Source organism: Danio rerio, chromosome 2 (assembly GCF_049306965.1).
Source record: "Danio rerio strain Tuebingen ecotype United States chromosome 2, GRCz12tu, whole genome shotgun sequence".
Lineage (NCBI taxonomy): Eukaryota > Metazoa > Chordata > Actinopteri > Cypriniformes > Danionidae > Danio > Danio rerio.
The window spans coordinates 33,870,512-33,897,508 of NC_133177.1; the positions used below are offsets into that span (position 1 = coordinate 33,870,512).

Genomic DNA, 26,997 nt, shown 5'->3' on the forward strand with positions numbered 1-26,997 from the left:
AGGGTATTTTTTTTCATAAGGGCAGTTATTGTCATGTCCTATGAAATACATGTAAATGGGTTATAGAAATCCATTATTCAAGAGTCAGAGCAGTACTGAATATCAATATTTCTGAAAGGAGTGTGTAAACTTATACCCAGAACTGTATTCAGTAACTTTTTTAATAATTCCAGGATTTATTTCTCAACATTTACACACCAGAACATCATTCGTTTGACTTCACCACAGATTACATGTCTTTATGCTTTTCACAGCTATGTACAAATCTACTAAGACTGTTTAGGAGAAGGTCCAGTTGCCTTGCTGATGTTCCCTTTTGCACTACCCCATGAGCGTAGGGGGAAAAAGAGACAATTAGACATGTTGTAGTGTGACAGTGTCATTTTCATTAGTTTCAGCAGTGTTTGGCCTCATCCTAATCGTCCTTGTCTTTAGCGCCGTGCTTCAGGATGCGTGTGAATTCCACATAGTTGAAGTTTCCTTTCTTGTCAATAGGAGCCTCTCGAAAGAGCTCGTCTACTTCTTCATCTGTAAATCTGTCTCCCATAGTGGTCAAGAGCTCCCTCAGATAGTCCTCCTGAATAAAACCTGGGTGAAATGAGGCACACTGGTTATATCAATGTTCAAATTCAATATATACCAAATTAAATAGATATTTTCAACAATTTCAGTGAAAAGGACAATTTTGTGAAACACCAGTGTTTTAATTCATGCTTACCTGTCCCCTCCTCGTCAAAACAAGCAAAGGCATTTTTGATAACATCCTCAGGGTCTGTGCCATTGAGTTTCTCTCCAAACATTGTGAGGAACATAGTGAAGTTGATGGGACCAGGGGCTTCATTCATCATCGCCTCCAGATATTCATCTGTGGGGTTCTTACCTGCCAATAAGATAACTTGTTAAAACCCTCTGGTAGAAACCAGACAAAACCATTTGATATCTATCTGATTAAATCATTTCAAATACTAAAAACATGTTGTATTTTTTAGCCCTGAGAGCAGCTAAAAAAAAAAACTTGTTTTATGTATTGATTAGCACAAGGATGAATTGTAACTTTGCTATTATATAGTTTAGAATTTATTATGTGTAAGTAACTTATTTTCTTCGTGTTACTTAGATACGAGCAGATTTAAACTTTTGAATTTGATAAATCAAGAGTTATTTTGTTGTTTGTGGAGATTAAGTTAAAAAAAATCTATTACAAAATATATATATATATATATATATATATATATATCCATTTCTCAGTGAATATAGACAATGAATACATTTAAACAAAACAGTGTTTAAGTTTATATTTGGTCACCAAACAAAAAGAAAGAAACTACATTTAAATTTAAATGACAATGCAAAATAAAAAATATAAAAAAATCACAAACTACAAAATTTCAAAAAGGTTTTATGTTTATTTTTCTCTTAGTAATATTTTCCCTAACATCTTAATTTGGGTGAACTATTTTAGGACTGAGTTGTTAAATCAGCTTTAGTTTTGGCTTTGGTACTGACTACTCTAATGTATATGGACAACTGTATAATTGCAAAGCATACTATAGAAAATATTAATTTAAAAGAAAGTCTTTAAAAGATATCTGTGTGGGGTCTACTCTGTTTATTTTTTGTACTTGGTGTATTTTTATTCATCATTGTAATATATATTTATCAATTCCCCAATTTTCAATGTATGCTAGTTGGATTTATTGTTTGGTATTGATCTGATTAGGGCTTTTAACCCAGAAATAAATAATGTCAAGAAAAGGAAAGAAAAAAAAATGACCATGCTTTATTTCTACTTTATATGAAACATTTATGTTAATACTGTAATACTGCTTACAGTGTATACACTATTTAGATCTATAACAGAACTACAGTTACCAAAACTAAGTAAAATAAAATACTTGTGGAAGAATTATTACTGATAAATCCCATTTATAATACAGTAGCAGACCTGAAGCAGAAAATAATATTTTAGTTACCACTAAATGACAAAAAGTGCAAGTGATTTTGTGATGGAAGATGGAAAGGGATGTTGAATAGAAATAAAAAACAATGTCATTTAGCATTGCTAACTCTACACTGTCTTTACCTAAGGATGCCAACATATCATGCAGATCCTCCTTATCAATGAAGCCATCGCGGTTCTGGTCGATCATGTTGAAAGCTTCCTTGAACTCCTGGATCTGCGACTGGTCGAACATGGCAAACACGTTTGACGTGGCCCGCTGGGGGCGCTTTTTGGTGGTCTTTCCCTTAGCCCTTTTGCTAGACATTTTGACAATTCTGTGATATTAAAACTGAAATAAAAAGAGACATGATTGTTGTTAACACTGCGAAAAACGTTAGACACGATTAAGCGGTAACGTTATACAAAAAGAACGACGAAAACTCAATTAGAAAACATGTCACAGCCGTGGCTTTTACGTTATTTAAAACAACTTTCTTTTAATATAAACACACCACAGTGCCTGTGTTATGGGTTTGTTTGGCTAACTGAGTTAACATTAGCAAGTCAGCTAACTAGATGTCAACGGAGCACTTCAGTGCTTTAAAGCTTGTCATGGTTATTGAGATAATAACGTTGCAAAATTTCAGTGCGGTCGTCCACATTGAAACACGGTGGCTTTGTAAAAACACTAATGAACAAGAATGATTAAGAAGAAGCAGAACACAATTACTACTAAGCTAGCAAGCAACAGAGATGATTGTTGTCATCAGTAACGTTAACGTTAGTCTGCCTTGTGTACAAATAAATGCTGACGTTATATCTATAATAACAAATACAACACATAAAACATTTCTAACTAAACTTAGAATACGGACGCTGTAAATATAGAAAAGTGCACATACCTACTGCTGTATAAAAAAGGGCAGGAAACCCAAACAATGTTTGCCACGCTGGTCACTGAAGCCCACCACGGACGGCACCCCTCTGTTGATTAGTGGAATGGGAAAGTCCCTCCGGGCTGTCTTGACATCACGGACTGGAATAGCCCATAAATAATTCTGCAGGGGTGGTTTCAAATGATCATACAGGGCAGATGCCAAAACGACTTTTAAAAGGAGTAGGGGATTGTAACAGTAACGAGTTCGGTTTTATTGTTATGATTTCTATATATTACCTATCGGTTGGGTTTGGTTAAATAAGGTTAGTTAGGACACAAACACATGGGCCATTTTACAGATTTTAAATAAAACTACAATTGATATATATATATAGCAATAGTAGTAATATATACAGATGTTCTCATTTATATTGCCTATTAATATGTCTATGATTTATACAACAGCTAGTGGTCATTTCTGCTTAATCATAATTTTCTCCATAGTTTCTGCCTTTTACCTCGAGGAATTACTCAATTATTTATACAATATTAGTGATATAGAAGTTGAAAATTTTAATTGGTGAATGTGACAGATCAGGTTCGACCACTGTTCCAGTATCTGCACACATAGTCTCAGACACCGTGCACTCAACGGGATGTTATTGTGAGGTAAGTTTAAGGGCTGGGATGAGTGTGTGTGCATAAACATATAAGATCTAATGGGTTATGGTCCTTGCAACAAAAATTATTTCCTCGCCAATAAGGTCAAAGAAATATATTTTAAATTATTTTAAATTATTAAACACTTTATTTAAAAAAGTTAAATTCTAAAATTGATGTAAAATGTTCATTTTGTCAATTTCATTCTATGTTTAATAAATGTTTTACATTTATTTTGAAATTATAATTATGTTGTACAAATTTGGAAACATATTGGATCATTTATTAATGATAATATACAACAAAATGTTTCTGTTACTTTTAAAGATATTATTTTTGGTTATAATGAATATGCCTCTACTAAAAGAAATGCTTATTTTTTTTTTTACAAATTTAATTTATCCACATATCCACAAATACAAATTTACAAATACCAAACCATCATTTCTTTTTCTTTTTTTGCAAGAATTTAGTCACTATTAAATGTATTCATTATCTGAAAATAGGAAAGCAAACTGAACAATTTCATTTTGTAATGACTTTATTTTACACACTGTTATTGATTCTTAAACGCCTTACCCTGTAGTTTATTTCATTCATTTTCTTTTTGGCTTAGTCTCTTTATTAATCCGGGGTCACCACAGCAGAATGAACCGCCAACTTATCCAGCACGTTTTTACTCAGCGGATGCCCTTCCAGCCGCAACCCATCTCTGGGAAACATCCACACATTCATACACAGACTCATACACTACGGACAATTTAGCCTACCCAATTCACCTGTAGCGCATGTCTTTGGAATGTGGGGGAAACCAGAGCACACGGAGGAAACCCACACGAACACAGGAAGAACATGCAAAATCCACACAGAAATGCCAACCGAGCCGAGGCTCGAACCAGCGACCTTCTCGATGTGAGGCGGCAGCACTACCTACTTCGCCACTGCAAGTTTATTTCATGTTGGAAAATTCTTATTCTTATTCTTTCTTTTTTCTTTCTTTCTTTCTTTCTTTCTCTCTTGTATCATTTTTCTTTGTCTTGTCAATGTAATTAACATTCTGTATTGTATAAAAATACTGATACAAAGCTTTTCACAGTGACAGTAAAAGTGATTTGATTTAATGTCAACTGTTTTTTTTTTTTGCAAATAAAAAAATGTCTATGGGTGTGTGCAGCTCAGATTGCATATGCACCCAAGTGCAGCTAGGATTTTGCACATGCACTCAAATTTCATTTAACATTGAATCTCTTAATTGAAGCTTAATAAAACTAAAAAATAAGAAGTTTCCTAAAACTTATGACAATGATTGAGGCTTTGATCTTTTTTTCTTCTTTCTCTATTTCCTAACTTTTGTTATTGTGTTTTTTTCTTCAATACAGTGATGTTATTCTTCTTTGTATTTAATAAAATAAAATAAAATAAATAAATACAAAAAAAAAAAAAAAAGGTTGCATTTGCACCCAGACCCGGTCTGCAGGGTCAACCCGTTTACAAATACAGCAAATACAGGCAACAAACAAAAATTCCAAAGATAAATGAAAATCAAATATTAATTATTAAAAAAAAACACAAAACAAAAACAAATTGACGACATTCACAAGACACCAAAATCAGATTCATAATAGCTTACAATAACTTTTGCATTTTTTACAGCTTTGAGAGACTTCATTGACATAAGTTTGTTGACAAAAACCTTGTATAAAGTGATTTTAGAAAGTTTACATTTGTGGATAAAGAATTTACCATTTAAAATAATAAAATTAACAATATTGCTAATTTCTAATTATTCATTTATTTTCTTTTTAGCTTAGTCCCTTTATTTATCAGGGGTCACCACAGCGGAATGAACCGCCAATTTATACAGCATACTCGCTTTACGCAGCAAATGCCTTTCTAGCCGCAACCCAACACGTGGAACACACACACTCATTCACACACTACGGTAAATTTTAGCATACTCAATTCACCTGTACCACAGGTCGTAGGACTTTTGGGGGAAACCGGAGCACCCGGAGGAAACCCACGCGAACATGCAAACTCTACAAAAAATGCCAACTGACCCAGCCGGTGCTCGAACCAGCGACTTTTTGATGTGAGGCGAACGTACTTACTTTGCCACTGCGTCGCTTATTTTTTTAATCACAATTTTCAAAAAGAATTGCATTCAATGTTGTAAGCATATTATTTTTAGCAGGATCAACCCATTTCTCGCATAAGAACATTTTCTATGACGTTGAAGGGCGTGGTCTCAAAATTAAAAGGTGACTTGACTTGAACTTTGAACCAACTACACATAAGGCCAGCAGGGGTCACCCATGCCTCATTAAATAAACAACAAACAGTTAATCAGATAAAATGAATATGGACTACACAGGACAGTACACAGTGGTGAGGGTGTCATCTACCCACTCAATTATTGTGGCTTCAAAAGCGCCTCAGCCAATCAGAATCGAGAAAGGAATTTATTTAACCAATCTTAAGTGACCTTGATGACTTGAGGCACAAGATCTTCAACTGTCTTGCAAGTGTGATTTTCCTTTATTAAAGTTACTGTTACGTTGATTTTGAGTCCTAATTGTGTTTATAAATTGAATTATGAGCGTTACACTTTGAAAGTGTTCACGAGTGTCTGCTTCTAGTCAGGTCTATATTTAACAGAGCCAGTGGCCATACAAGGTCGTGCCTGCTGCAATCTGCAGAGTGGCAGCATTATTTTTGTTCAGTGGAGTCCCGTCCTGTCGGCTGCCCCATACCCGCCGCTGTGCCTGGATTTTCACTGACTTTTTTTTTGGAGTTTGTCCTTTCTTCTTTAACAAAAATAACAACTTTGACTTGGTGAGTAACTTTGTGTTTCTCCTAGTGGCTAGCCCTGGCCCAAATAAAGAAAGTAATGCGATAGTGTTGTGTAAAGTTGTGAACTCGCTTTCCTCAAAACAGACTAGACAATTTTCTGTCATATATTAACTTGTGAATACTATTGAAGACTGTTTTAATTTGCAGCTGTTGTGATAGTCATGTTAAAAATCCTTTAAAAGTATAATTAATGTCTTTAAAATCTGAACAAGAATTTGTGTTATTATTCTAAATGAATAAACATAGATACATTGTAATATGTCAGTTGTGTTGTGTTAAAAATGTCAAAAAGCCAAATAGTTGAACTTGCACTACACTAAGAAAAAAGTGCATTTTGATCATTATTATTATTATTATTTTTTTTTTAAATTTATTTAAAAAATCTTTATAAGAATGTAACAGCTTGTCATTGGGACATGATTTTTAAAGGTACATATTTAAAAAAAAAAACTTATTACACCAAAACGGTTAAGTAAGTTAACCGTACAGAAGCTTGTCCCCTTTAGGGCATTGCATCAGTGACAAGTAATCAACACACCAGTTGAATGTACATTCACAAACCAAATTATAAGTGTTTAAAGTTTGGCATTGTTTATTTATGTGTGCATTTGATTTAACATTCATTGGGAATTGTACTTGAGACTGCTAGTGGACAAAGAAAAAGGGTCCTTGGGACGATCTTAAAAGCACCTCAGGATGTCAGAATCCTTAAAACTACAAAAGGAACAGGAGGAACGGGACCTTGAGACGCGCTATGAGAGCAGCTATCACCAAAGCTCCCTGTCATCTGTTAGCCGCCAGTCATACACTGCTTATGTGAGCAGCCATGGGTAAGAGGACATAAGGGACAATGTCTCAGTGCTAATGCTGCCCTGAAGAATGGCCCCTGTAGAGCAACCCCCTCACAAACAATGCTTTTTAGAAACCAGTGCTATTATAACACATTACATGCTGCTCATCTAAAATAATGTGTGCTTCATACACCATAACCCTTCCATTATAACCAGGATAGATGCTTTTAAACAGTCTGTGCTGTTTTTGTATTGGGTATTGCTATAGTTTCAAAGCACAAAGTACGCTATGCATTTTCTTTTATCATCTGTTATTTTTTTTTTCACTTTTCAATGACCATAAACAATATTAGAGCTTAATGATTGCAATAATAAACGATAAGCTACTAAAATCAAATCATCTACATAAAACTTTGTGTTCCTGTGGCATACGCAAATACATGTTGTTGTTTTTTTTTCACTTGTAGAGTATGCAGATGTTAAGTGACAACTCTGTATTCCAAAATCTGTGCTATTTTCTCATGTCACAGCTTGCAGGAGCAAGGTGAGATGAGATGAGGATCTAACTGCAGCAGTAGCACTTTATATGCAAAACCGAATAACTCAGGTGCTAGAAAAAAATTAGCAAAGGCTTAACTATAATACAGAAAACAAGAATCTGTGAGCATATGATACAAAGAAAACCCAAACACAGACAACAGTCAGCAAGTAGCTGAACTAAACAAGGAGGAATAAATACTGCACGAGTGAGTTTACAAGAAACAGATTGGCACAATAGCAAACAGGCATACTAGGAAACTGGGTCAGCTAAGGGCATGTTTACATGACAGCTTTTCGCTTTTTCTCAAAGTACACATTTTTGAAAACATGGCTGTTATCATCTCTGCAATCCACAAAAAACTGCAATTTAGTGGTAATAGTGACTCCATCCCATGTGAGTTTTGACAACCAAAACAACAGTGGTGTGTTGCAGAACCATATTGGCACAGATATTGCACGGATGTTTCTTTACAAATTGGCATTGACAACTTTATGCACAATGTCAGTTATGCAAATCCTCAAAAATGTCTTTTCAAGTTGACAAGGAATGAACACGTAAACTGTGAGCACATATTGTTAATAACATAAACATTTTAAGCAATGTTTATATGTCAGGAGGTCATATATTAGCTTGGAAATGTGTTAAGTCAGTGTTTCTCAACCACGTTCCTGTAGGACCACCAACACTGCATATTTTGGGTGTCTCCTTTGTCTGTCACACCCATTACAGGTATTTCAGTCTCTGCTAATGAGCTGATGATCTGGATAGGTGTGTTTGGTTAAGGAGGCATGGAAAATGTGCAGAGCTGGTGGTCCTCTAGGAACGTGGTTGAGAAACACTGCATTAATTCAATGCCATTTTTTTAAAATAGTTAATTTTAACACAACTTCTGTTTACTAAATTCACTTCAAAATCACTTCTCCAGTCAGAGAAGTTGCAGTTGCCATGGAAGTGAATATTGCTTGCAAAGTGAGTCAGTGAGTGAGTGCCCACTCCTTTTACAGTATACATATTGTATACTTTACTGTATATCTGCACTGTATGTGCGTTTGTTCAGACTAGCATATGTGTTACTTGACTGACATACTGATACCTAAAGTGTTTAAAGTAAGATTAGTTGTTAATTAGTAAAAGATTGATGGACATTTTTACTGCTTGGCCCATCAGAAACTCTTCATTGTAGATTCCTATGAAAAGCCAACCAAGAGCATACATTTTATTCCAAGTCTACCGAGCAGGCCCGGATTGGCTAATCGGGAGGACCGGGAGAATTCCCGGTGGGCCGGTCCGTTTTTTGGCCGCGAGGGCCGGTGTCCCTAGCTCCAGAATCTGTTGCTCTCAGCAGTCACACTTTTTAAATGTATTTACTTACTTGACCACAGCCTTTTTATTCATTATTTTATTGCAACTCTTCTCTTTTTATCTATTTTAATGATGATAAAACTCAGTTGTGTCTCCTCACTGTCCACAGCTGTTGTGGTCCAGCGGTTAGCACGTTAGGATAAGACTCCGCGACGACAAAAAAAGACGTGATAGTGTAATTAGCAACTGAATTGGAAATGACCTTATTTTAATGTAGTCAGTCGTGAACTGAGGTGGGCCGGTCTGAGGCTTGAAACTCCAGGGCTGAAAAGGAGTCCCACTCCGGCCCTGCTACCGAGTGTGTGTTTGCTGTTGTGCTTGAAACCTGTGTATTTTAAAATCTCTCCTCATGCCTGTTTTTTTGAGCATTGAAATTTTTAAATATTTAGGTAAAAGAAATTGTGTTGTATATGTATGAATGTGCTGTTGAGGACTGCATGATGCCATGACCCAGTGGCAGGAAGAATCCGAGCCTCTGTGGGAATGAGCCAAAGTTATTAATGGTCTCAATGATTATTTATGGTCACTGAAAGTTGAAATCACACCACAGTAGTTGAGCTGAACTGTAACTGTACATGAGCTGTACAACATTTTGCTTGCTTGAGCTCCTTTAAAGGGTTTGTTCATGCAAAAACGAAAATTCTATCATTAGCCTACTCATGTAATTCCAGAACTTAATTTTCCTATGTGTTTCATAGAAGAAAATCATCTATATGGTTTTGGAATGACATTAGATTAAGTAATGATTTTTTGGGCTAAGTAACCATTTAAGGTGAGCATAAAAGAGCTGAAAATATGGCAGAGAACACTATTTGTGCTCTCAGAAGACTGATATTTTTATTTTGTTTACCAGTTTTGATATTTTATCAGTGATTCAGATCTTTTAGAAAAGCACATTTTTGTGTAATCAAACACACAAATATGGTTAATTTATATATATATATATATATATATATATATATATATATATATATATTTTTTTTTTTTTTTTTTTTTTTTTTTTTTAAGGGGATCTACTATGCAAAAATCACTTTTATACAGGGTTTAAACACAGTTGTGTGGCAAAAGTCTGTGAATATAACCAGCTTCTGATGGTAAAAATGTATAATTTTATCTTTCTATAATCACACCATTATGCTGACACATAGACTTTCAAAATCTAATAGCCTGAAGTCCCAGGGCTATTGTTTTTTCAGGGCTACCAAAATCTAGATAGCCCCCTAGTCATGGCGTAGATAGATTTTGGTAGCCTGACTGAAAAAACAATAGCCCCAGGACTTCAGGCTACCAGAATTTGTGAGCCCTCTCCCTCTTTTTAAAAAAGCATTTAAATTGAAAAGCAAGTCACCAAAATGGCACAATTAGGATCAAAGCCTAAAAGGGGCAGATTCATAAAGTTCTAAAACATTATTTATTTAGTAATGTGAGCTGAAACTTTGTATACACACTCTAGGAAAAATCAGAGACTTGTTTTACATCTTGTAAAAAGGAGCATAATAGGTCCACTTTAATAATATGTTTAACAGGACCTGTTTCTGACTTACAGTAATTTCCAATTGTTATGATTGTGTAAGCATTTTACAATAATTGACTATAATCTTGCTAGTTACCATTGTATTTCCATCATTGCATAGCTATTCAAAAGATCATTTTGCAAAGGAAATGACTCTCAGATGGTTTAGAAGCTGCTGTAATCCAAAAATATTTTGTAACAATGTAAGAGATAAAAGGATCAGTCTTTCGGATACCAGATAGAGCTCTACGATTTAGCTGTAAATCAGTTTAAGCCCATAAAGTTGTGTTAGGATCATATGCAGATTACATGGTTTATCTCCTGCTGACATGTCATATTAACTAATGTATGTTTCCAAGTGGTCATGCTCATTCCTTATCTGATAGTCAACAAAATGTGCATTAATAAAGAAAAATATACAAATAATATTGCTTTAATTGATTTGTGTTTATGTGGAGCATTGCATCAAGGGCACTGTGCTGTGTACAAACAAAATGAGTAAAACCACCAGTCATGCATACTGAATTAATTGCTTTTTTTCTAAAGTGCAGCTTATTTCAGGCCTTTTCATTTCTTTTTTAATAAATGCTTAATACAGTGAGTGTCTCTGCTAATATTTGCTTTCCACTAACATGCTGAGACTGACTTTCAAGTGACTTTATTCCATTAACCCTGCTAAATTATTGAACATTTTGTTCCAGTGAGCAAAATCAAATGCAACTGATGTGTTTTGACTGAATAATGGAATAAAGTATTTTCATCTGTATACACAAGCGTTGATGAGTTTTGTGATATAATTACTGGCTTTCCTGATGTTAACTGCTGTTAAGGCACAAGATCTCAGGGAAGAAGAAGGAGAAGAAACTGACTCCACTCTCCAAAAAAGAAAAGCGCTCATACCTGGCGGTGGACAAAGAAGACGAGGTCATTGGATACGTTGTGCCAGTCTTCAGAAGCAGGTGATTGCATTGGGGTACTTAGAATGACATGGGGTTTTATATCTGTGGTGAATGGTTTGTAAATGTTAAAGTAAATTATGCAATCTATGCTTGTCTTCTTAATGATTACTAAATTTATATGTAACTTTATTTATGTAATTTTCTTTTTTTTTGTGAAATAATGCTTTTATTTTCCCAGAGATGGGTTGCGGCTGGAAGGGTATCCGCAGCATGAAAACTTGCTGGATAAGTTTGCAGTTCATTCTGCTGTGGCGCCCCCGGATTAATAAAGGGACTAAGCTGAAAAGAAAATAAATGAATGAATAATGCTTTTATTTGTCTTAGATCCATTACACAAAATTAATGCATTCATCCATTCATTTTCTTTTTGGCTTAGTCCCTTTATTAAATCTTTATTTTACCACTGTATTGTTTATGCACCAGCTAACTGGGAACATTCTCAGAACTTTCCATAAATTTCCTTAAAAGATGTGTAAATGTTAGCACATAAGGTGGTTATTAAATTAAATAAAGTTTTAAAATTCATCATAAGTTGAATCAAAGCTTTTGGACAATGTTTGTAACTTTTATAGAAAATCTAAAAAATAAAAAAATTGTTTTCCAATAAAAATAAATTATTCTATAACTTGATACTTAAACATTAAGAAAATTATTTTGAATAATGCTATTAAAAACAATCTAAGAAAAAATAACCTCACGGTATAACTTGATGGAAACATTAAGGGAATGTCTTTAGAATTTAAAATTGTTAGCACACACAATTTGAGGCGCTTAGTTGCTGCCCATCACATGATAGAATACATTCTTATAAACTAAGTCATACACTATAAATGCTTTTAAAGGAACCTCTTGATATTGAAAATGAAGTCAACCTTTTACAAAATATATATATTTCTTGGCTGGCTTAAAAAGGTTCGGAGCATATGCTCAATTAAAAGCTCAATCCCAAACTAAGGAGGTCATGAACTCACTGGTCACTTCATACGGTACTCTTTTCTATACTCTTTTTGCCTTAATGCAGAACTGCTTTAAATCTTGTTGCATAGATTTAACAAGGTGCTAAGCACTCCTTATCGACATGAGAGCATAACAGAGTTGATGTAGGTTTGTTGACTACACATCCATGATGTGAATCTCCAATTTCATCATGTCTTAAAGGTACTATTGGAGTATTTTCTGGGGACTGTGGGGGCCATTTGAGTAAAGTACACTAAATGTAATGTTTACGATTATTTGATTTTGTGATATGGTGGATTATCCTGCTTAAAGTTCCCATCTTTTGATGTGGTCATAAAGGCAAGGTCAGCAACAATACTCAGCCTGGCTATGACATTTATACAAAGATCAGCTGGTGTCGAAGGGGCCTAAAGCAATTGAATGAGTGTGCTCAATAAAGTGGCAGGTGTGTGTTAAGGTTTTTAGATCAGACTGTGCTCATTAACCTAATCTTCTTGATTAGTCATTTGGCTACCCAAGACCTGATGGAGACTCAGGAGGAGGTAAAGGAAGAGGGTGTGGGGTATGTCGTCATGAGAAACCTGTTCGCCAGAGAGTCCGGCTTCAAGATGAGAACTGTGAAGAAGACCAGAGAGACCAGCATGAGAGAGTCTGCAGAACGCATGGCTCTGAGCCAAAAGGTTTGACCCAGAACATTTAACAAGTTGTTTGTTTGAAATGTTGTTTGAAAAAAGTTACCTAAGATGTGTTACTTAACTTTCAATTGATATTCTGAACTGCAACAACAGCAGAGTATGATAATCCAACCAATAACAATCTAATTTATTTTTTTACACCAGCTGCATGAGAAAGAGCAATTCCAAAAGAAGATGAATCCAGACAGTTTGACTCACCCTCCAGAGTTTATCGTTAAACCACGTGGTCAGACCGTGTGGGAGGGGAAGAGTGTGACGCTGCACTGCACTGTTGCAGGATGGCCCAAACCCCGCGTGGCCTGGTCAGAAACAATTCAGTTCAACCGTTAAACGTATAATCATTAGTCACTGATTCAATCAGTGTTTCATTTAACTCTGTTCTGTTTGCCTCTATCTAATTTTGCTTTGCAGGTACAAAAACAATGTTCTAATCGATGCCAAGGCTCGCCCTGAGAAATACTTCACAGAGAGCCAATACAACATGCACTCTTTGGAAATAAAAAAGTAAAGAAAGTTTTTATTCAGTTAAAAAGTGTGTGAAATGTGTGGGATGGTGTCATTTATTGGTATTATAGAAGACTTGCAAAAGATAAACAATTCTATGTTTTCTATGTTTTGTGACTATTAATTCAAAACTTTTATTTGGGTTGCAGTTGTACTTTTAGTGACACTGCTGAGTACCGAATCTCTGCACTCAATGTGAAGGGAGAAAGTTCTGCTTTTGCTCCTGTCATTATTAAAAGTGAGTATTTATTTATTTGTATTTCAAATCATAAAAATGTATAATAACTTTTTAATAACATCTCTAAATAATAAAAAGTGAATCAGGACATTTAATCATCAGCAAATTTGGTCATCGTCTTTTGTTGACCTGAATTATTTTAAAAATAATTTAATTATTTACAGTCATAAATATTAAAGAACATAATTAAGAGCAGCTAAAAGCTTTTTCCACCAAATGCAGGAACTGTGCTTATCTATATTAATGTGTAACTTATCAGGATTAAAAATAAATAAGGGCTTGTTATAAATTACCAAGAAAAAAACTAAATAAACAATAATTCAAGAGACTTCAAGAAACAAAAAAACAATTTAAACAAAATTTAATGGAAGCGGATGAAAAGAAGTGTCGATTTGTAATTTTAATTTATTTTTTGTTTGTTTTGAAATACTGAGAACTATATTGCAGTGGCTAATCAGATACATTTAGTTAAGTCTATGCAGAGAACTAAGAAATATGTTTGAGTCTGCATGTGTTCGCAAAAAAATGATCTCACAAATCCTTGCATCATAATCAACTAAGTTTAGATGCGGTGCAGATTAGTCTCTGTACACAAGCCATTCTAGAATTAAAATCTTTGAATAAAGACTAGATTTTATATGCTGATTTCCCAAACACAAACATTTTAAAAAGAATTCCATTAATAACAATAATGTTACAACGAAGAATATTAAAAAATTACAATATCGCATTCATAGTCTATATTTTTATTTAAATAAATATATTTTAATAGCAATTAAAATGCAAATGTTTAACAAAAACGACAACACAGATATTTTTAAAAAGCCCCTATTATGCAATTAAAAAGGTCATATTTTGGTTTTGGGTGTCTCCAACAACAGGCTGAAACGCATGCAAGATCAAAAAACACTTTCATTGTCTTATAATATGCATTTATTTTTACCTAATTATCCCATTGACTCCCATAGGATTTGTTCAGTGATTCATTTGTTCTCAAACCCCTCCTTAGTGCAATGCCAATCTGCGCTGATTTGTCCAGTGACCCAGTCTGTTGCGATTGGTTAACTGCGTTCAGTGCGAGAAATGCCCACCTCGGCTTATTAACATTGTTAAAGTAGCCAGAGTGCAGAGTATATACAGAGTATATGAGCCCAATGCAGGAGTACATTAAAGCAATGCAGTTCAACAACAGCATATTGCTCTATTCTTAATCACAAGTAGAAATAATGACACTCATTCAGTAAAAGCTGAACTATTTTGAAACCTGACCACCGCACATGTGTAGGAACAGCTGATGGTAGCCATGGCAATGACAAACGACAGTGGATCGCAAGCTCACAAACACATTTAAATCCGTAAAGAAAGCAGCATCGCATTTTCAACGTGGGTTTAGACGTGATATGAGAATATAAAGAGTTAAGCAGATACAGTATAAGCCTCGTGGGGCGATTAAAAGTAACAAAACGCAGTTAAATAAATAATTTGCATGTCAGAGAAAACAAGGAGGCAAGTGTTTTAAGGGAAAGACTTGTTCACGTTTTACCGGATCCGACACTTCTTATTTGGTATTGTTTTGTGTAGACGTATGAATCATTTAAACGACTCTGAGTGGACTCTTTTATTAAAAAATATATATTTTTAAACAAGGTGCATTTTCAGATTCAAACATCAGCTGGATGTTCTCATTCACTTAGAGCTGTGTTGCACACTGTATGGAAGAGAGTTAAAAAAACATTATAGAAGCACTTTAATTATAAAGGTAATTATAATTACCTTAATGAAGGTAAAACATGCTCTGGAAATCAGTTCCAATGCAGTATGTCCCTTAATAGAAAAGTTAATTTCTGACCCTGTAACTCACTCGGGTCTGGTATTCAGCTGCTGTCCTCTTGACATGCTATTTTAAGGCCATTACAGCTCCTCAGTTTGCTCTTGTTATTCTAGAGCATCTTTCCACTACCTCTGCAGAGGCAAAAATCTAGACTGGATTTTTTTCATGTACAAGGTCAAATACATTATTTATAAGGAAAGCAGATCAGTCTTTGAAGCTTTGAAGAAAACTATTTTGTTATGTACTTTCCATTACCAAAGAGCTAACATTTTAATTGCATTTATATTTTAAAGGATTCAAGGAAGAAGAGGAGTTGGTTGAAAGGCCCCGTACGTTTTTCCATACCACATACCTCTATGCTATAATTTCAATTGAACTTTATAAAGCCATATACATTTTTATGTGAATATAAATGTAATGTTTTAAAAGAGCTTTTATATTCATATTCTGCATAGATGGTTATAGCCCTGAATATGGTGTGACCTTCAACACTACCATCATTGACAAGTTTGATGTTTCCTTTGGCCGTGAGGGAGAAACCATGAGTTTGGGATGTACAGTCATTGTCTATCCCACAGTGAAGCGCTACCAGCCAGAGATTGTGTGGTACAGAAATGGTAAGTAAAGTAGCACTGCACAATATATCATCTCAGCATTGTTATCACAATGTGTGAACCCACAATAGTCACATTCCACTGATTACAGGATCTGCAATGTTGAGTCTGGATTATAGTTGATCAGCACAACAGAGTCACTGCAGAGTTATCCCTAACAGTTTTTCATTTGCATGTGTTTTTGAGGCCTGTGACTGTGAGGATTTTAAAAGCATTCAGGCATAGGAAATTGTACTGTTTGTAACTTTAATAATGATTAATTTCATAGAAGAATTCATAAAATGAAGACTATACATCATTATTTTACATTATATTATTCAATTACTGACCGTGAACACTGTTGAACTCCTCTTAAACGCAATAAAAAACGGTTTATTCCATTTGTATTTTGTGTTCTATTATATTGATGTAGCGTGTGCATTGTTCATTCTATGTTATGCAGATGCACAGCCTTACAGAATCATCCAAATCAATCTAAAATTATAAATTCTTTCCAAATAGAGATATTAGTTTTTGAGCAATGGCAAGATAAAGGAGTTTCCAGTGGTAAAGATTTTTATTAATAATATTTTTGCCTCCTTTTCACAACTCTCTTTTAATTCAACCTCCCTTCTTCTAATTTTTTTTAGGTATTTTCATGTCAGAAACTACTGTGTGTCCATTTAAATATTCCAAATTTTGATTATTTATCTTAAGAAGTTAATTTATTTGATTTATTTTAAACTCTCCAAATGCTAAGGGCCTAACCTCTTTATTTGTAAATGTTTTTTTAAAACAAAACAGATTTTTTTTTTCTTGATTTGAAAGTCGTACGGGAAGACCTACAGTAGAGATTTTAATCACAGACTGATTGGGATCAATGCTTTTTATCTGTTTATTTATGTTCTAGACACAACCTTATTCAGTACAGTACAAAGTATAACACAGACTTTACTATTCAAAAACAAAGCTTATGAAATTCTATCCCACGGTTTCCCCCACTTGCGGCAAGTGTAAAGCTTAGCACATCTTTTTTGATCCTATTTTCAGATTCAGATTTTTGGGTTAGAACTCTCTGGCCCAATGATAGCAATTTTTACAGAAAAATCATACTTAAGTAAAAATAAGATTACTTGCCCAAAAATGTAGTGCAAGTAGAGTAAAAGTATCTGTTGTAAATACTACTCAAAGTATGAGTAGACCTTTTAAAATTACTCAAGAGTAGTGAGTGTTATGCTGTAAAAAGCTGATGCATTTACATGTAAATTGTGGATGTAACACAATATATATCACAGAAATACAAAAAACACTATGATGGATTTTTCCAATATCATGCAGCCCTGAAGTAAAGTGTGCAAGCCATGCAAGCACCAGCTCCTAACCATTGTACAGTCTGTAATGCTTCATTTCTTTATCAGGTGTCGCCTTATCATCTTCTAAGTGGGTGCACATGCACTGGAGTGGTGAAAAAGCCACTTTGACCCTTGTCCATCTGAACAAAGAAGATGAGGGTCTCTACACCCTGCGTGTTAACACCAAGTCTGGCTTTGACACCCACTCTGCCTATGTGTTTGTCAGAGGTGAGTCCTGCCTATATACGTTTGTGCTGTGTAATCTGAAACTGTGTCATCTCACACTGAAGGGCAACATCGTATTGTCAGTCAAGCTGTGTGCACTGTATCTTTAAGAGGCGAGTTGCCACAGGTTTTAGGTTTCTCTGTGGGAATGTTGCTTCTATCTTTGGCCGACAGCACTAAAGGCAGCCATATGCCTTTAGTGTTATACTAATGGCCAAGTGTTTGGGGCCGGTAGTCTTCTTTTTAAATTGATTAATGATTATTTGATACATAGAGTTCATATTAACCAGTTAACATTATTAATAAGTACCCATTAAAAATTAAGATCATGGACCAATTGTTAACATGAAGCCAATATGTCTTTATATGTTATTAGCATGTGTAAAAATGTAATGAATTTTGTATGCATGCATTCAAATGAATACATTTTATTATAGGTAGAGTGGTTCAAATTTATTTTGGCTTGTTGATTAATTGAACAATTTTACTTCAAATACCATGGTTAGTGTTTTTATTAAATTGCTAGCATTTTTACTACAATGTTTTAACACATTGCTACCATAATTTAGCACACTGATTAACATGTTGCTAGAATGTTAATTTAGTTTGATTCTAGCATGTTTTAACAATATTCAAATATTTACTTACCTTTTTGTTTTAGCATGTTTGACATTATCACATTTAACATGTTTAAGACTTTTGCAAGGTGATTTAGCATGTAAGCACATTTGAACACTTCTAGCATGAAATAGTCTATATTGATATTTCATGCTGACAATCATTGGTGTTATTAGTGCTAGCATGTTTTTACAGTATTTAAATATTTATTTACCTTTTTTGTTTTAGCATGTTTGATATACTCCCTCTTTCTAGCATGTCTTTGTCTTGTTGCTAGCATGATTATTTAGCATGTAAGCCCATTTGAGCACTTCTAGCATGATAGCCTATATTGACAGCACGTTCACCACATTGCTGACAAGCATTGCTGTTATTAGTGCTATGCTAGCATGTTTTAACAGTATTCAAATATTTATTTACCTTTTTGTTTTAGCATGTTTGACATTATCACATTTCTAGCATGCCTTCCTGTTATTGCTAGCTTGATTTTTTTAGCATTTGAGCACATTTGAACACTTCCAACATGAAATAGTCTATTGACAGCACAGTTGCCACAGTGTTGACAGTAATTGCTGTTATTAGTGCTAGCATGTTTTAACAGTATTCGTATATTTATTTTCCTTTTTGTATTAGCTTGTTTGACATTATTACACTTTTAGCATGTCTTAGACTTATTGCTAGCTTGATTTTTAGCATGTAAGCCCATTTAAACCATAGACTGTAAAGATTTAAACACTTCAAGCATGAAATAACCTGTATTGACAGCACGTTTACCACTTTGTTGAAAATCATTGCTGTCATTAGTGCTATGCTAGCATGTTTTTAATGTTTAACACATGGCTAGCATGAATAAGCAAGTTACATTTAAAAGACAGATTGCTACATCGAAAAATGTCTTATCGGTGATATATTATGATTTATACAACAGTTCTGTCTGGTTCTCGAGTCTGATTGGCTGATAGCTGTGATATATTTAAGTCATATCAGCACCCGTACAGCCTCTTTACCATTTGTGTATTACTCCGCCCACATACATCCAGCAAAAAGCATAGATATATACATTAGATGTCGCCTGGCCTATTGTTGTCTATTGGACGGAATGCGTCAATAGCGCAGTCATCTTGGTACAGGGTAGCGCTCCTTTGAAATGAATGCGGGACCAAGGTACAGTGGAGGACTGTGGCCATCCAAAGCCAGAGATATACACATATACACATATATCTATGTTGGGAGTTTTCCTGGATGTTAGTATGTAATTTTTTTTTTTTTTTCCTAATTACAAAAGTTATAATTTTACATCACTTTTCTACATTGATGGATCAGTGACCGCACGGGCATTCCTGACAAAAAGCTTGTGTTTGTGTGTACAAAAATGTACTATTCACCCTCCCTGTTCAATTTAATCTAATTATGTCCTGAAACACACCTGCTCTGCTGCTTTTACTTCTCATACTGACGGAGGGAGCGATTCGTTTGTGAATGAATCCCCCGAACGACTCTTTCACTTGTAGACAATAATACAAGTTTCTGGCAGCACAGCATCTCGTTGTCATATTTCTTTTGCATTGTTTGCTGATTTTATTCAACAAAACTAGCATAAGCCGAGTGTTTAGTGCGAGTTGGTGCTGCTTTGCCTTATGGTGAATGCAGTAAGTGACTGATTATCATCAATAACGTTACCTGATTAGCACACAAGTTCAGAACATACAAAAACAGAAAAAAAAACATAATATTACTTATGAAATGTTCTGCCTTTGTGCTTTGTTTTCTTTGTTTGCTCGTTACTACACCCGTAGACATCGCTTAAGTCCCGCATCTTCATGTAATAACACTGTCTTGACTAGTGCGGTTGAATGACATTTGTCCTGGGAGCACTGTACCAATGTGGCAGCACTATTGACGCATGCTCAGGGTCACTATGCGATATGTAGTGTATATATCTATGAGCAAAAAGCAGACACTACAGATCTAAAGTTTAAAAGATGCTTTTAACTGTTTTAACAGCTGTTTTACTGTCAGCTTATGATTTGAATCCAAGGTGGAAGAAAGTAGTTCCTCATACAAAAGGGTTTTTGAGACTCTTCATGTTTGATTTTGTTTTTATATACACAATTATGCCGTCAAACTGTTGTATAAACGCAATATTACACGAGTAGATGTGCGACAGGGATATGAATGAACGGCCATATCGCACTGCTACTCGTGTGATATTGCTCATATGGCATATGGCATTGAATTTTATTTATTCAACTTTTATATTAATGTGGAAATATATTCTATGAGTAAAAATCTCATTTATATTCACTTTTTGGGTTTTAGACCTTGTTGTTGGCTCATCAGTGCTTTGTTATGTTTTGTGGAAGTATCTATTATAATGAGGTGACTGAGATGCTATGAGAGAGTATAAGAGATAGCTGAAATTAGCTAGCTGTGTTCACAGTGCAGAGACGTTGTGTATCACTCAGCCATAATTAGATGTGACAGCAGGGCGCAAATAAAGCTGATTTGTGTATATCATTAGATGCTGATGTAGAGGAGGAAGGGGTTCCAGTCGCTCCTCTTGATGTGCGCTGTCATGACGCTAATAAAGACTATGTGGTTGTCACCTGGAAGCAGCCAGCAGTGGAGGGCAGCAGTGCCATCACGGGTTACTTCATTGACAGGTGAGTTACATAATATGCCATCAGCAGTGGGGATTATTAAGCCCAAGCCAGTGCTCTTCATTTAAATATTTATCTACAGGTTGGAGGTTGGCAATCATCACTGGACTCAGTGCAATGACACTCCAGTAAAATATGCCCGTTTTCCTGTCACTGGGCTTATTGAAGGACGCTCCTACATGTTTCGGGTGCGAGCTCTCAATAATGCTGGTGTGAGCCGTCCGTCTCGGGTCTCTGACCCTGTAGTCGCCATGGACCCATCAGACCGGGCCCGTCTTAGAGGTAGTGTGCCTTTTTGTGTGTGTATGTGAAGAATTAAGAGGAAAGTGTAGAAAATTCTGAAAACTGAAGAACAAAGATGGTAAGGTTTGCTTATGAGTGTCTGATTTTCACAGCTGGTCCCTCAGCTCCATGGACGGGAGTGATCAAATTCACTGAGGAAGATCCCACAGGTAAAGAATTATTTAATTTAATGATTAAATTCTTTAATTAATTTGTTAATCTTGTAATAATTTTTTTTGTTTATTTTTTACACTTTGGGCCAACAAGCTGTTTTATGTTCAGCCTGAAGCATTTATTTCATAAAAAACCTGAAAGGAAAAACATAAATTTTGTGTTAAATAAATAATAAATAAAAAAAAAAACTGCAGTTTTACCACCAATACAATGTATTACCATTGCTATTGTTTATTATTTTACTATTATATTTAATATTAAAAATATATATTTGTAATTTTAATATATTTTATGATGTAAATTATTCCACTGATCATCTAGCATCATTATTTTAGCCTTCACTGTAACACGATCCTTCATAAATCATTCTGGTATGTTGATTTAGTACTCAAGAAACATTTCTTATTATTAGCATTTATGAAAACAGTATTATAAAGGCTTAGTTTGATGGAAACTGGGCTTTTCATATTTAGGTAGAAATATTTAGTAAAGTTATGAAAGCCTTTGGTGTAACTTACTGTGCCTGTACTGTTGACTTTCAATTTAATTTTGTCCTTGCAGAATAAGAATTTCTTTAAAACAAATTAAATGAACATCACAATTACCCTGTTTTATTAACAGTAGCAAAAAAAACTGTATATTTAACAAGTGTTATATGTTGGCAAACACAATGTCAATTATAATAGGTGAAATGAGTATGCACAATATTAAAGCAATGCATTTCCTATACTAACCAATGCATAAGAACACTTTGGTCACACTTTGTTTAGATGGTCCGTTTGTTGAATTTGAGTTATACTGCATCTACACGCCTACTAATTCTAATTAGATTATAAGTAGACTTTTAGGTTGGGGTTAGGGTTAGTTAGTTAGTATAGGGTAAGATTCTTATTGTCAGTTAAATGTCTGTTGAAGTTTTAACAAATATTAAGCAGACCGTGTACTAATTCTCAAATAGAACATGAAAAAATAAAGTGTTACCAACACTTTTAATACAACCAGTATATTGTTCATTCCTAATGTGAGGGAGGTGTTATGACAACACACAGCAGGGTTAAATTATACTTAAAAGTTCCATGAAGTGCTTTGCAATATGCATTTTTTATTCATGTTTGATTCATTCTCAGCCAAAACATAAAGAGAGGGTGGAACATAGTGTAGCTCTTCCTCTGTTTAAAAAACTGCCAATGGTGCCAATGGTTTAGCTTTTATCACAGCGCTGCCAGTGAGAGTGGTTGAGCTTAAGTGCATCAAATGAAAAGTAAATGAGAAGCGTCTTGAAAGGGGCGGGGCATGTCAGATACTAGAGAGTATTTGATTGTGATTTGATGGGAAACTGTAGTTTGAGGTGACGTAAAACAAAATGTTGCTCCAATTAGGCGGAAGTGTCAAACTACAAGGTTTACATGTTTTTATCAGTTTTATACAGTATCTTCTAAACACGAATTCTGTCACTGTTTTGGAGCACACTAGCTTATAGATATCTTAAAAACTAACAATACTGATAATAACATCTAAAAAACTTTATTTTAATTTCATGGGGCCTTTACAGTTGTGTTTAAATTGATTCAAAATATGCAGCATTGTTTCTCTGCACACTTAGTTGGGGTCATCCCTGGTCCACCTACTGACCTGGCCGTCACTGAGGCTACAAAGAGTTACGTAGTCCTGAGCTGGAAGCCACCTGTTCAGAGAGGACACGAGGGTGTCATGTATTACGTGGAGAAGGTGAGGGAGAATGTAAAGTATTTTATTGTTTTTTTTTCTCTATAAATTAAATGCATTTGGAGACTAAAACAGTACATCTTTTGTCAGTGTTTGGTTGGTACAGATGCATGGCAAAGGGTAAACACCGGGATTCCAGTCAAGTCCCCTCGCTTTGCCCTGTTTGACCTCGCTGAGGACAAATCCTACACTTTCCGTGTACGCAGCTGTAACTCTGCTGGAGTTGGAGAGCCGTCAGAGGAAACTGGGGCGACTACTGTGGGAGACCGATTGGGTGAGTGTGAACACTAGACACACACAAAGAAGTAGGTTAGTGTCTTGGATTACAGGATGGAGAGTGTGTTACTTTTGTGCTTCAGAAAGGCCATACACTTTAAAAGATGCTGGGTTCCACTTAATCGATTTTAAGTTAACTTATTTGTTTTTACAATTTTAAGTGGATTGAACATACAACAATTAAGTTGTCCCAAAAATACTAAATTTGTGTTGTATTTGTGTTGTCGTGTTGTATTATAAATAAGTAGTTTGAACAAACAGCAAACATAATTTTTTTAGTGAATTACATATTTTCGGAAATCATTACAGATATAAAGTCAGGAATGGGATAGTGTGAGTTCAATGGGAGGTACAGTTAAAATGGTCAGTATTGTTTTATACAGTTTTTTTTATTTAATTTTTTATTTTTATAAAAACTGGTATAAGTATTTTGCAGGCACAGATCCCTTTATGAATAAAAGTTTAAAAGAATGGCATTTATGTAAAAAAATCATCCTTTGAAACACCATCATCTACTAAACTGATCAGTTAAGTACACTTGAAGACATTTTTTTTTAATCTGGGGGTTTTGATCTTTAGATTCCATGGATCTCCAAATAAGCTTGAGGGAATCCAGCCCTAAAATATAAAATATATCTACATGCAGTAGTTTCTTGTATAAAGAGCCAATTTATTCTTTGAAAAATACTTATACAAACAGGTTTAGAACACTGTTTGAAAAATATTTATTTTTTGTTTAATTTATTTTCAATTTGTTTTCTATTTATTTTCTATCACAGGGATCTGCATAGGTACTGGGAGTGAGTGGTTGTAAATGTATGGAGAAAATTATACTATAAAAAGTATAATCTAATTAATTAAATAAAAACATGATTGAATAACTGAGATTGAGAACTGCCCATCTGCACAAAAAAACATTAATTGATTTAAATTAGTTTAAAGTAATTGAATAATTATAAAATAATATTAAGATTCAAGTAAACAAATCATCCAAAATTTGATTTAAATAAATAAATAAAAATTGTAAAAACAAACATACATATAAATACAAATTGAAGCGAATAATGTATTCAACAAATATATAAATTAATTAGGAAATAAATTCAAGTCGAAATCTGAACGCAAAAATATTTCTTAAAATAATATTTTTATCTTTATTTCTGATAATACATTTTAAAAAAAGAAGCAGTGAAAGCATGAACTGTTTAAATGTCAAGCCTTCAATGCCAAGCTTATAATGTCAAGCCTTCAGTGTCACTTTGGATACGAGCATCAGCATAAATGTAAAATCTGATTAGATAAAAATGACTTGCCTGAAAATTGACAATTTCTCTTTTGTTTTCAGACCTGCCTTCTGCCCCAGGCCCGGTCATTCCCATCCGAAACACTGACTCTTCTGTGGTGGTGTGCTGGGGAGCATCTAAAGAGGTGAAGGATCTGGTGGGTTACTATATTGAGGTCACTGTGGATGGCAGTGGTGTGTGGGCTCCCTGCAACAATAAGCCAGTCAAAGGCACGAGGTATGCCAAATGTGAAATTTTAATAAAACAAGAGAGGGTTTTCTAAGAGTTATAATAACACTTTATATATATATATACAGTATGTACAAGCTTTTGTGTACTGTAAATAATGTATCAATCCTGTCTTATCTGCAGGTTTGTGTGCCATGGGCTGAATGCCACTGATAAATGCACCTTTCGGGTGAAGGCAGTGAATGCTGCAGGATACAGTGGAAGCAGTGCCGAATCTGAGGCTTGCCTTGTTAAAGCGAGTATTGGTGAGTATTTTTGTCTACATCAAGGAATATGAAGACTTGAAGACTATAAAATTGCATGGTTTATTAAATGGCATGCATTTTACTGTGTAATGTTACACATTATCTTGTTTTACTGTTGATTATTAGCCATCCTGTAAATTGTGAGGCATGTTTAACAGAGCAAGGGCATTTTTACAATATATGCTATTATATAGCATATATTTTTTATTTCCTTTAGTTTGGTTGACTTAAAAACTGACTTAATTTAAAAAAATTAAGTTAATATTATTAGCGTCCTTAATGTTATTTGGCTACAGAACAAGTCACTGTTGTTCAGTGACTTGCCTAATTAGCCTAGTTAGGCCTTTAAACTGCACTTTAAGCTGAATACTAGTATCTTGTAAAATATTATGTACTCTCATTATGGCAAAAACAAAGGAAATTAGTTATTAGAAATTGGTTATTATAATATTTTTAATGTTTGATGTTTTTTCTCTCTGTAAAACATGGTTTGGGATAGTAGGCCTAAAAATGTATTTAACTGTATGTGTATCTAAATCTGAGAGGCACAATGAGTTCTCTATACTTCAGCTTTGGTGTAAATTGGACTGCAAATATATAATTATACATATTTTTAATGCATTTAGGTTGGACACTTACTTGCCAGTTTCAATATTATTATCTGTACAATGAAACTCTACTTTGGTGTAATGGATGACAGTGTGCTGTAGCAGAATTTGTTGTACTTCAACTGCCTATTACAGGCTATCAACTGGTCACTGACATCAAACAGTGAGCTTGACCAGTAAATTTATTTTAAAGCTTTATTAGGGTTAGCACTTTCTCCTTACATCAAAAAGGTCACTTGTTTGAGTTCTGGCTGAGCCAGTTGCCATTTTTGTTTGGAGTTTGCATGTTCTCCCCATGTTCACATGGTTTCCTCCGGGTGCTCTGGTTTCCCCCACAGTTCAAAGACATGCACTATAGGTGAATTCCATTAACTAAATTGATCGTAGTTTATAAGTGTGTGTGTGTGTGTGTGAATGTGAGTGTGTATGGGTGTTTCCCAGTACTGGGTTGTAGCTGGAAGGGCATCCGCTTAGTAAAACAAATGCCGGAATAGTTGGTGATTCATTCCACTTTTTGCAACTCTTAATAAATAAGGCGACTAAGCCCAAGGAAAATGAATGTATGAATGAATCTACTTCATAAGTCTGACAATAAATGTGTTTTTAGCACTTCACTGAATGACTTCTTTTATTAACTTGGGTTATTGCATTGTAAAAATAGCAATAAGCTTTATTTATTTTTTATATTTATTTATTGCAGCACCACACATCATTTTCAGGGTGCATATTTTGATGATTCACACACTGCTGACTAAGATTTTTCAAATATTGGATTATAAAATGACTTCTTGATCCTGTTATACTGAACAACCTTTAACAGTTCATGTTCGGACAACAGCCGAATGGTAATTTATAAATAACTAATTACATGCATGCATACTTATCATACTTACTTATTAACCACTGGACTGTTGTCCTAAATATGAACTGTTATAGGTTGTTCAGTATAACAGGATCAAGAAGTCATTTTATAATCCAATATTT

At 34.6% G+C, this 26,997-nt stretch overlaps 2 protein-coding genes across 9 annotated transcripts in view; one reads left to right on the forward strand and one right to left on the reverse strand.

Moving 5' to 3' along the window:
* Positions 1 to 143: 143 nt before the first annotated feature.
* Positions 144 to 2,945, reverse strand: myl12.2 (myosin, light chain 12, genome duplicate 2). Of its 3 annotated transcripts, none has more exons than NM_001291711.1 (4): positions 2,845 to 2,945; positions 2,084 to 2,291; positions 719 to 880; positions 144 to 588 (listed from the first exon to the last, which is right to left on the reverse strand). In NM_001291711.1, exons 2-4 carry the CDS (start codon positions 2,265 to 2,267, stop codon positions 416 to 418), a joined length of 519 nt encoding a protein of 172 aa, NP_001278640.1. In that variant the 5' UTR covers positions 2,268 to 2,291; positions 2,845 to 2,945; the 3' UTR covers positions 144 to 415. The 3 variants fall into 3 exon arrangements, with proteins under 3 accessions (NP_001278640.1, XP_073768994.1, NP_001124061.1); XM_073912893.1 differs by having other exon boundaries at positions 2,849 to 2,943; NM_001130589.2 differs by lacking the exon at positions 2,845 to 2,945 and having other exon boundaries at positions 2,084 to 2,320.
* Positions 2,946 to 6,200: 3,255 nt separating this feature from the next.
* The window catches only part of myom1a (myomesin 1a (skelemin)), a 43,857-nt gene continuing 23,060 nt past the window's right edge, over positions 6,201 to 26,997 (forward strand). For 3 of the 6 annotated variants that reach the window (XR_012387771.1, XM_005163438.6, NM_001161340.1), the window contains exons 1-17: positions 6,201 to 6,314; positions 6,974 to 7,162; positions 11,370 to 11,498; positions 12,958 to 13,135; positions 13,295 to 13,452; positions 13,562 to 13,654; positions 13,804 to 13,892; positions 16,017 to 16,052; positions 16,179 to 16,340; positions 17,735 to 17,896; positions 21,033 to 21,174; positions 21,254 to 21,453; positions 21,567 to 21,623; positions 23,231 to 23,355; positions 23,443 to 23,626; positions 24,974 to 25,148; positions 25,284 to 25,405. Coding sequence is in view for 4 of the 6 variants with exons in the window: in XM_005163438.6 (XP_005163495.1) it covers positions 7,029 to 7,162; positions 11,370 to 11,498; positions 12,958 to 13,135; positions 13,295 to 13,452; positions 13,562 to 13,654; positions 13,804 to 13,892; positions 16,017 to 16,052; positions 16,179 to 16,340; positions 17,735 to 17,896; positions 21,033 to 21,174; positions 21,254 to 21,453; positions 21,567 to 21,623; positions 23,231 to 23,355; positions 23,443 to 23,626; positions 24,974 to 25,148; positions 25,284 to 25,405 (2,146 nt within the window). In the remaining 2 variants the exon portion in view is untranslated. The remainder of the gene's footprint in view (positions 6,315 to 6,973; positions 7,163 to 11,369; positions 11,499 to 12,957; positions 13,136 to 13,294; positions 13,453 to 13,561; positions 13,655 to 13,803; positions 13,893 to 16,016; positions 16,053 to 16,178; positions 16,341 to 17,734; positions 17,897 to 21,032; positions 21,175 to 21,253; positions 21,454 to 21,566; positions 21,624 to 23,230; positions 23,356 to 23,442; positions 23,627 to 24,973; positions 25,149 to 25,283; positions 25,406 to 26,997) is intronic. The other 3 variants (XR_012387772.1, XM_005163437.6, XM_073918033.1) reach the window with 1 other exon arrangement.

Coding starts and splice junctions, on each gene's coding strand:
- myl12.2 (NM_001291711.1), bottom strand. CDS start 2,267: ATGTCTAGCAAAAGGGCTAAGGGAAAGACCACCAAAAAGCGCCCCCAG. Junction 881..2,083: donor TGATATGTTGGCATCCTTAG/GTAAAGACAGTG, acceptor TCTTATTGGCAG/GTAAGAACCCCACAGATGAA. Junction 589..718: donor TTTTGACGAGGAGGGGACAG/GTAAGCATGAAT, acceptor CATTTCACCCAG/GTTTTATTCAGGAGGACTAT.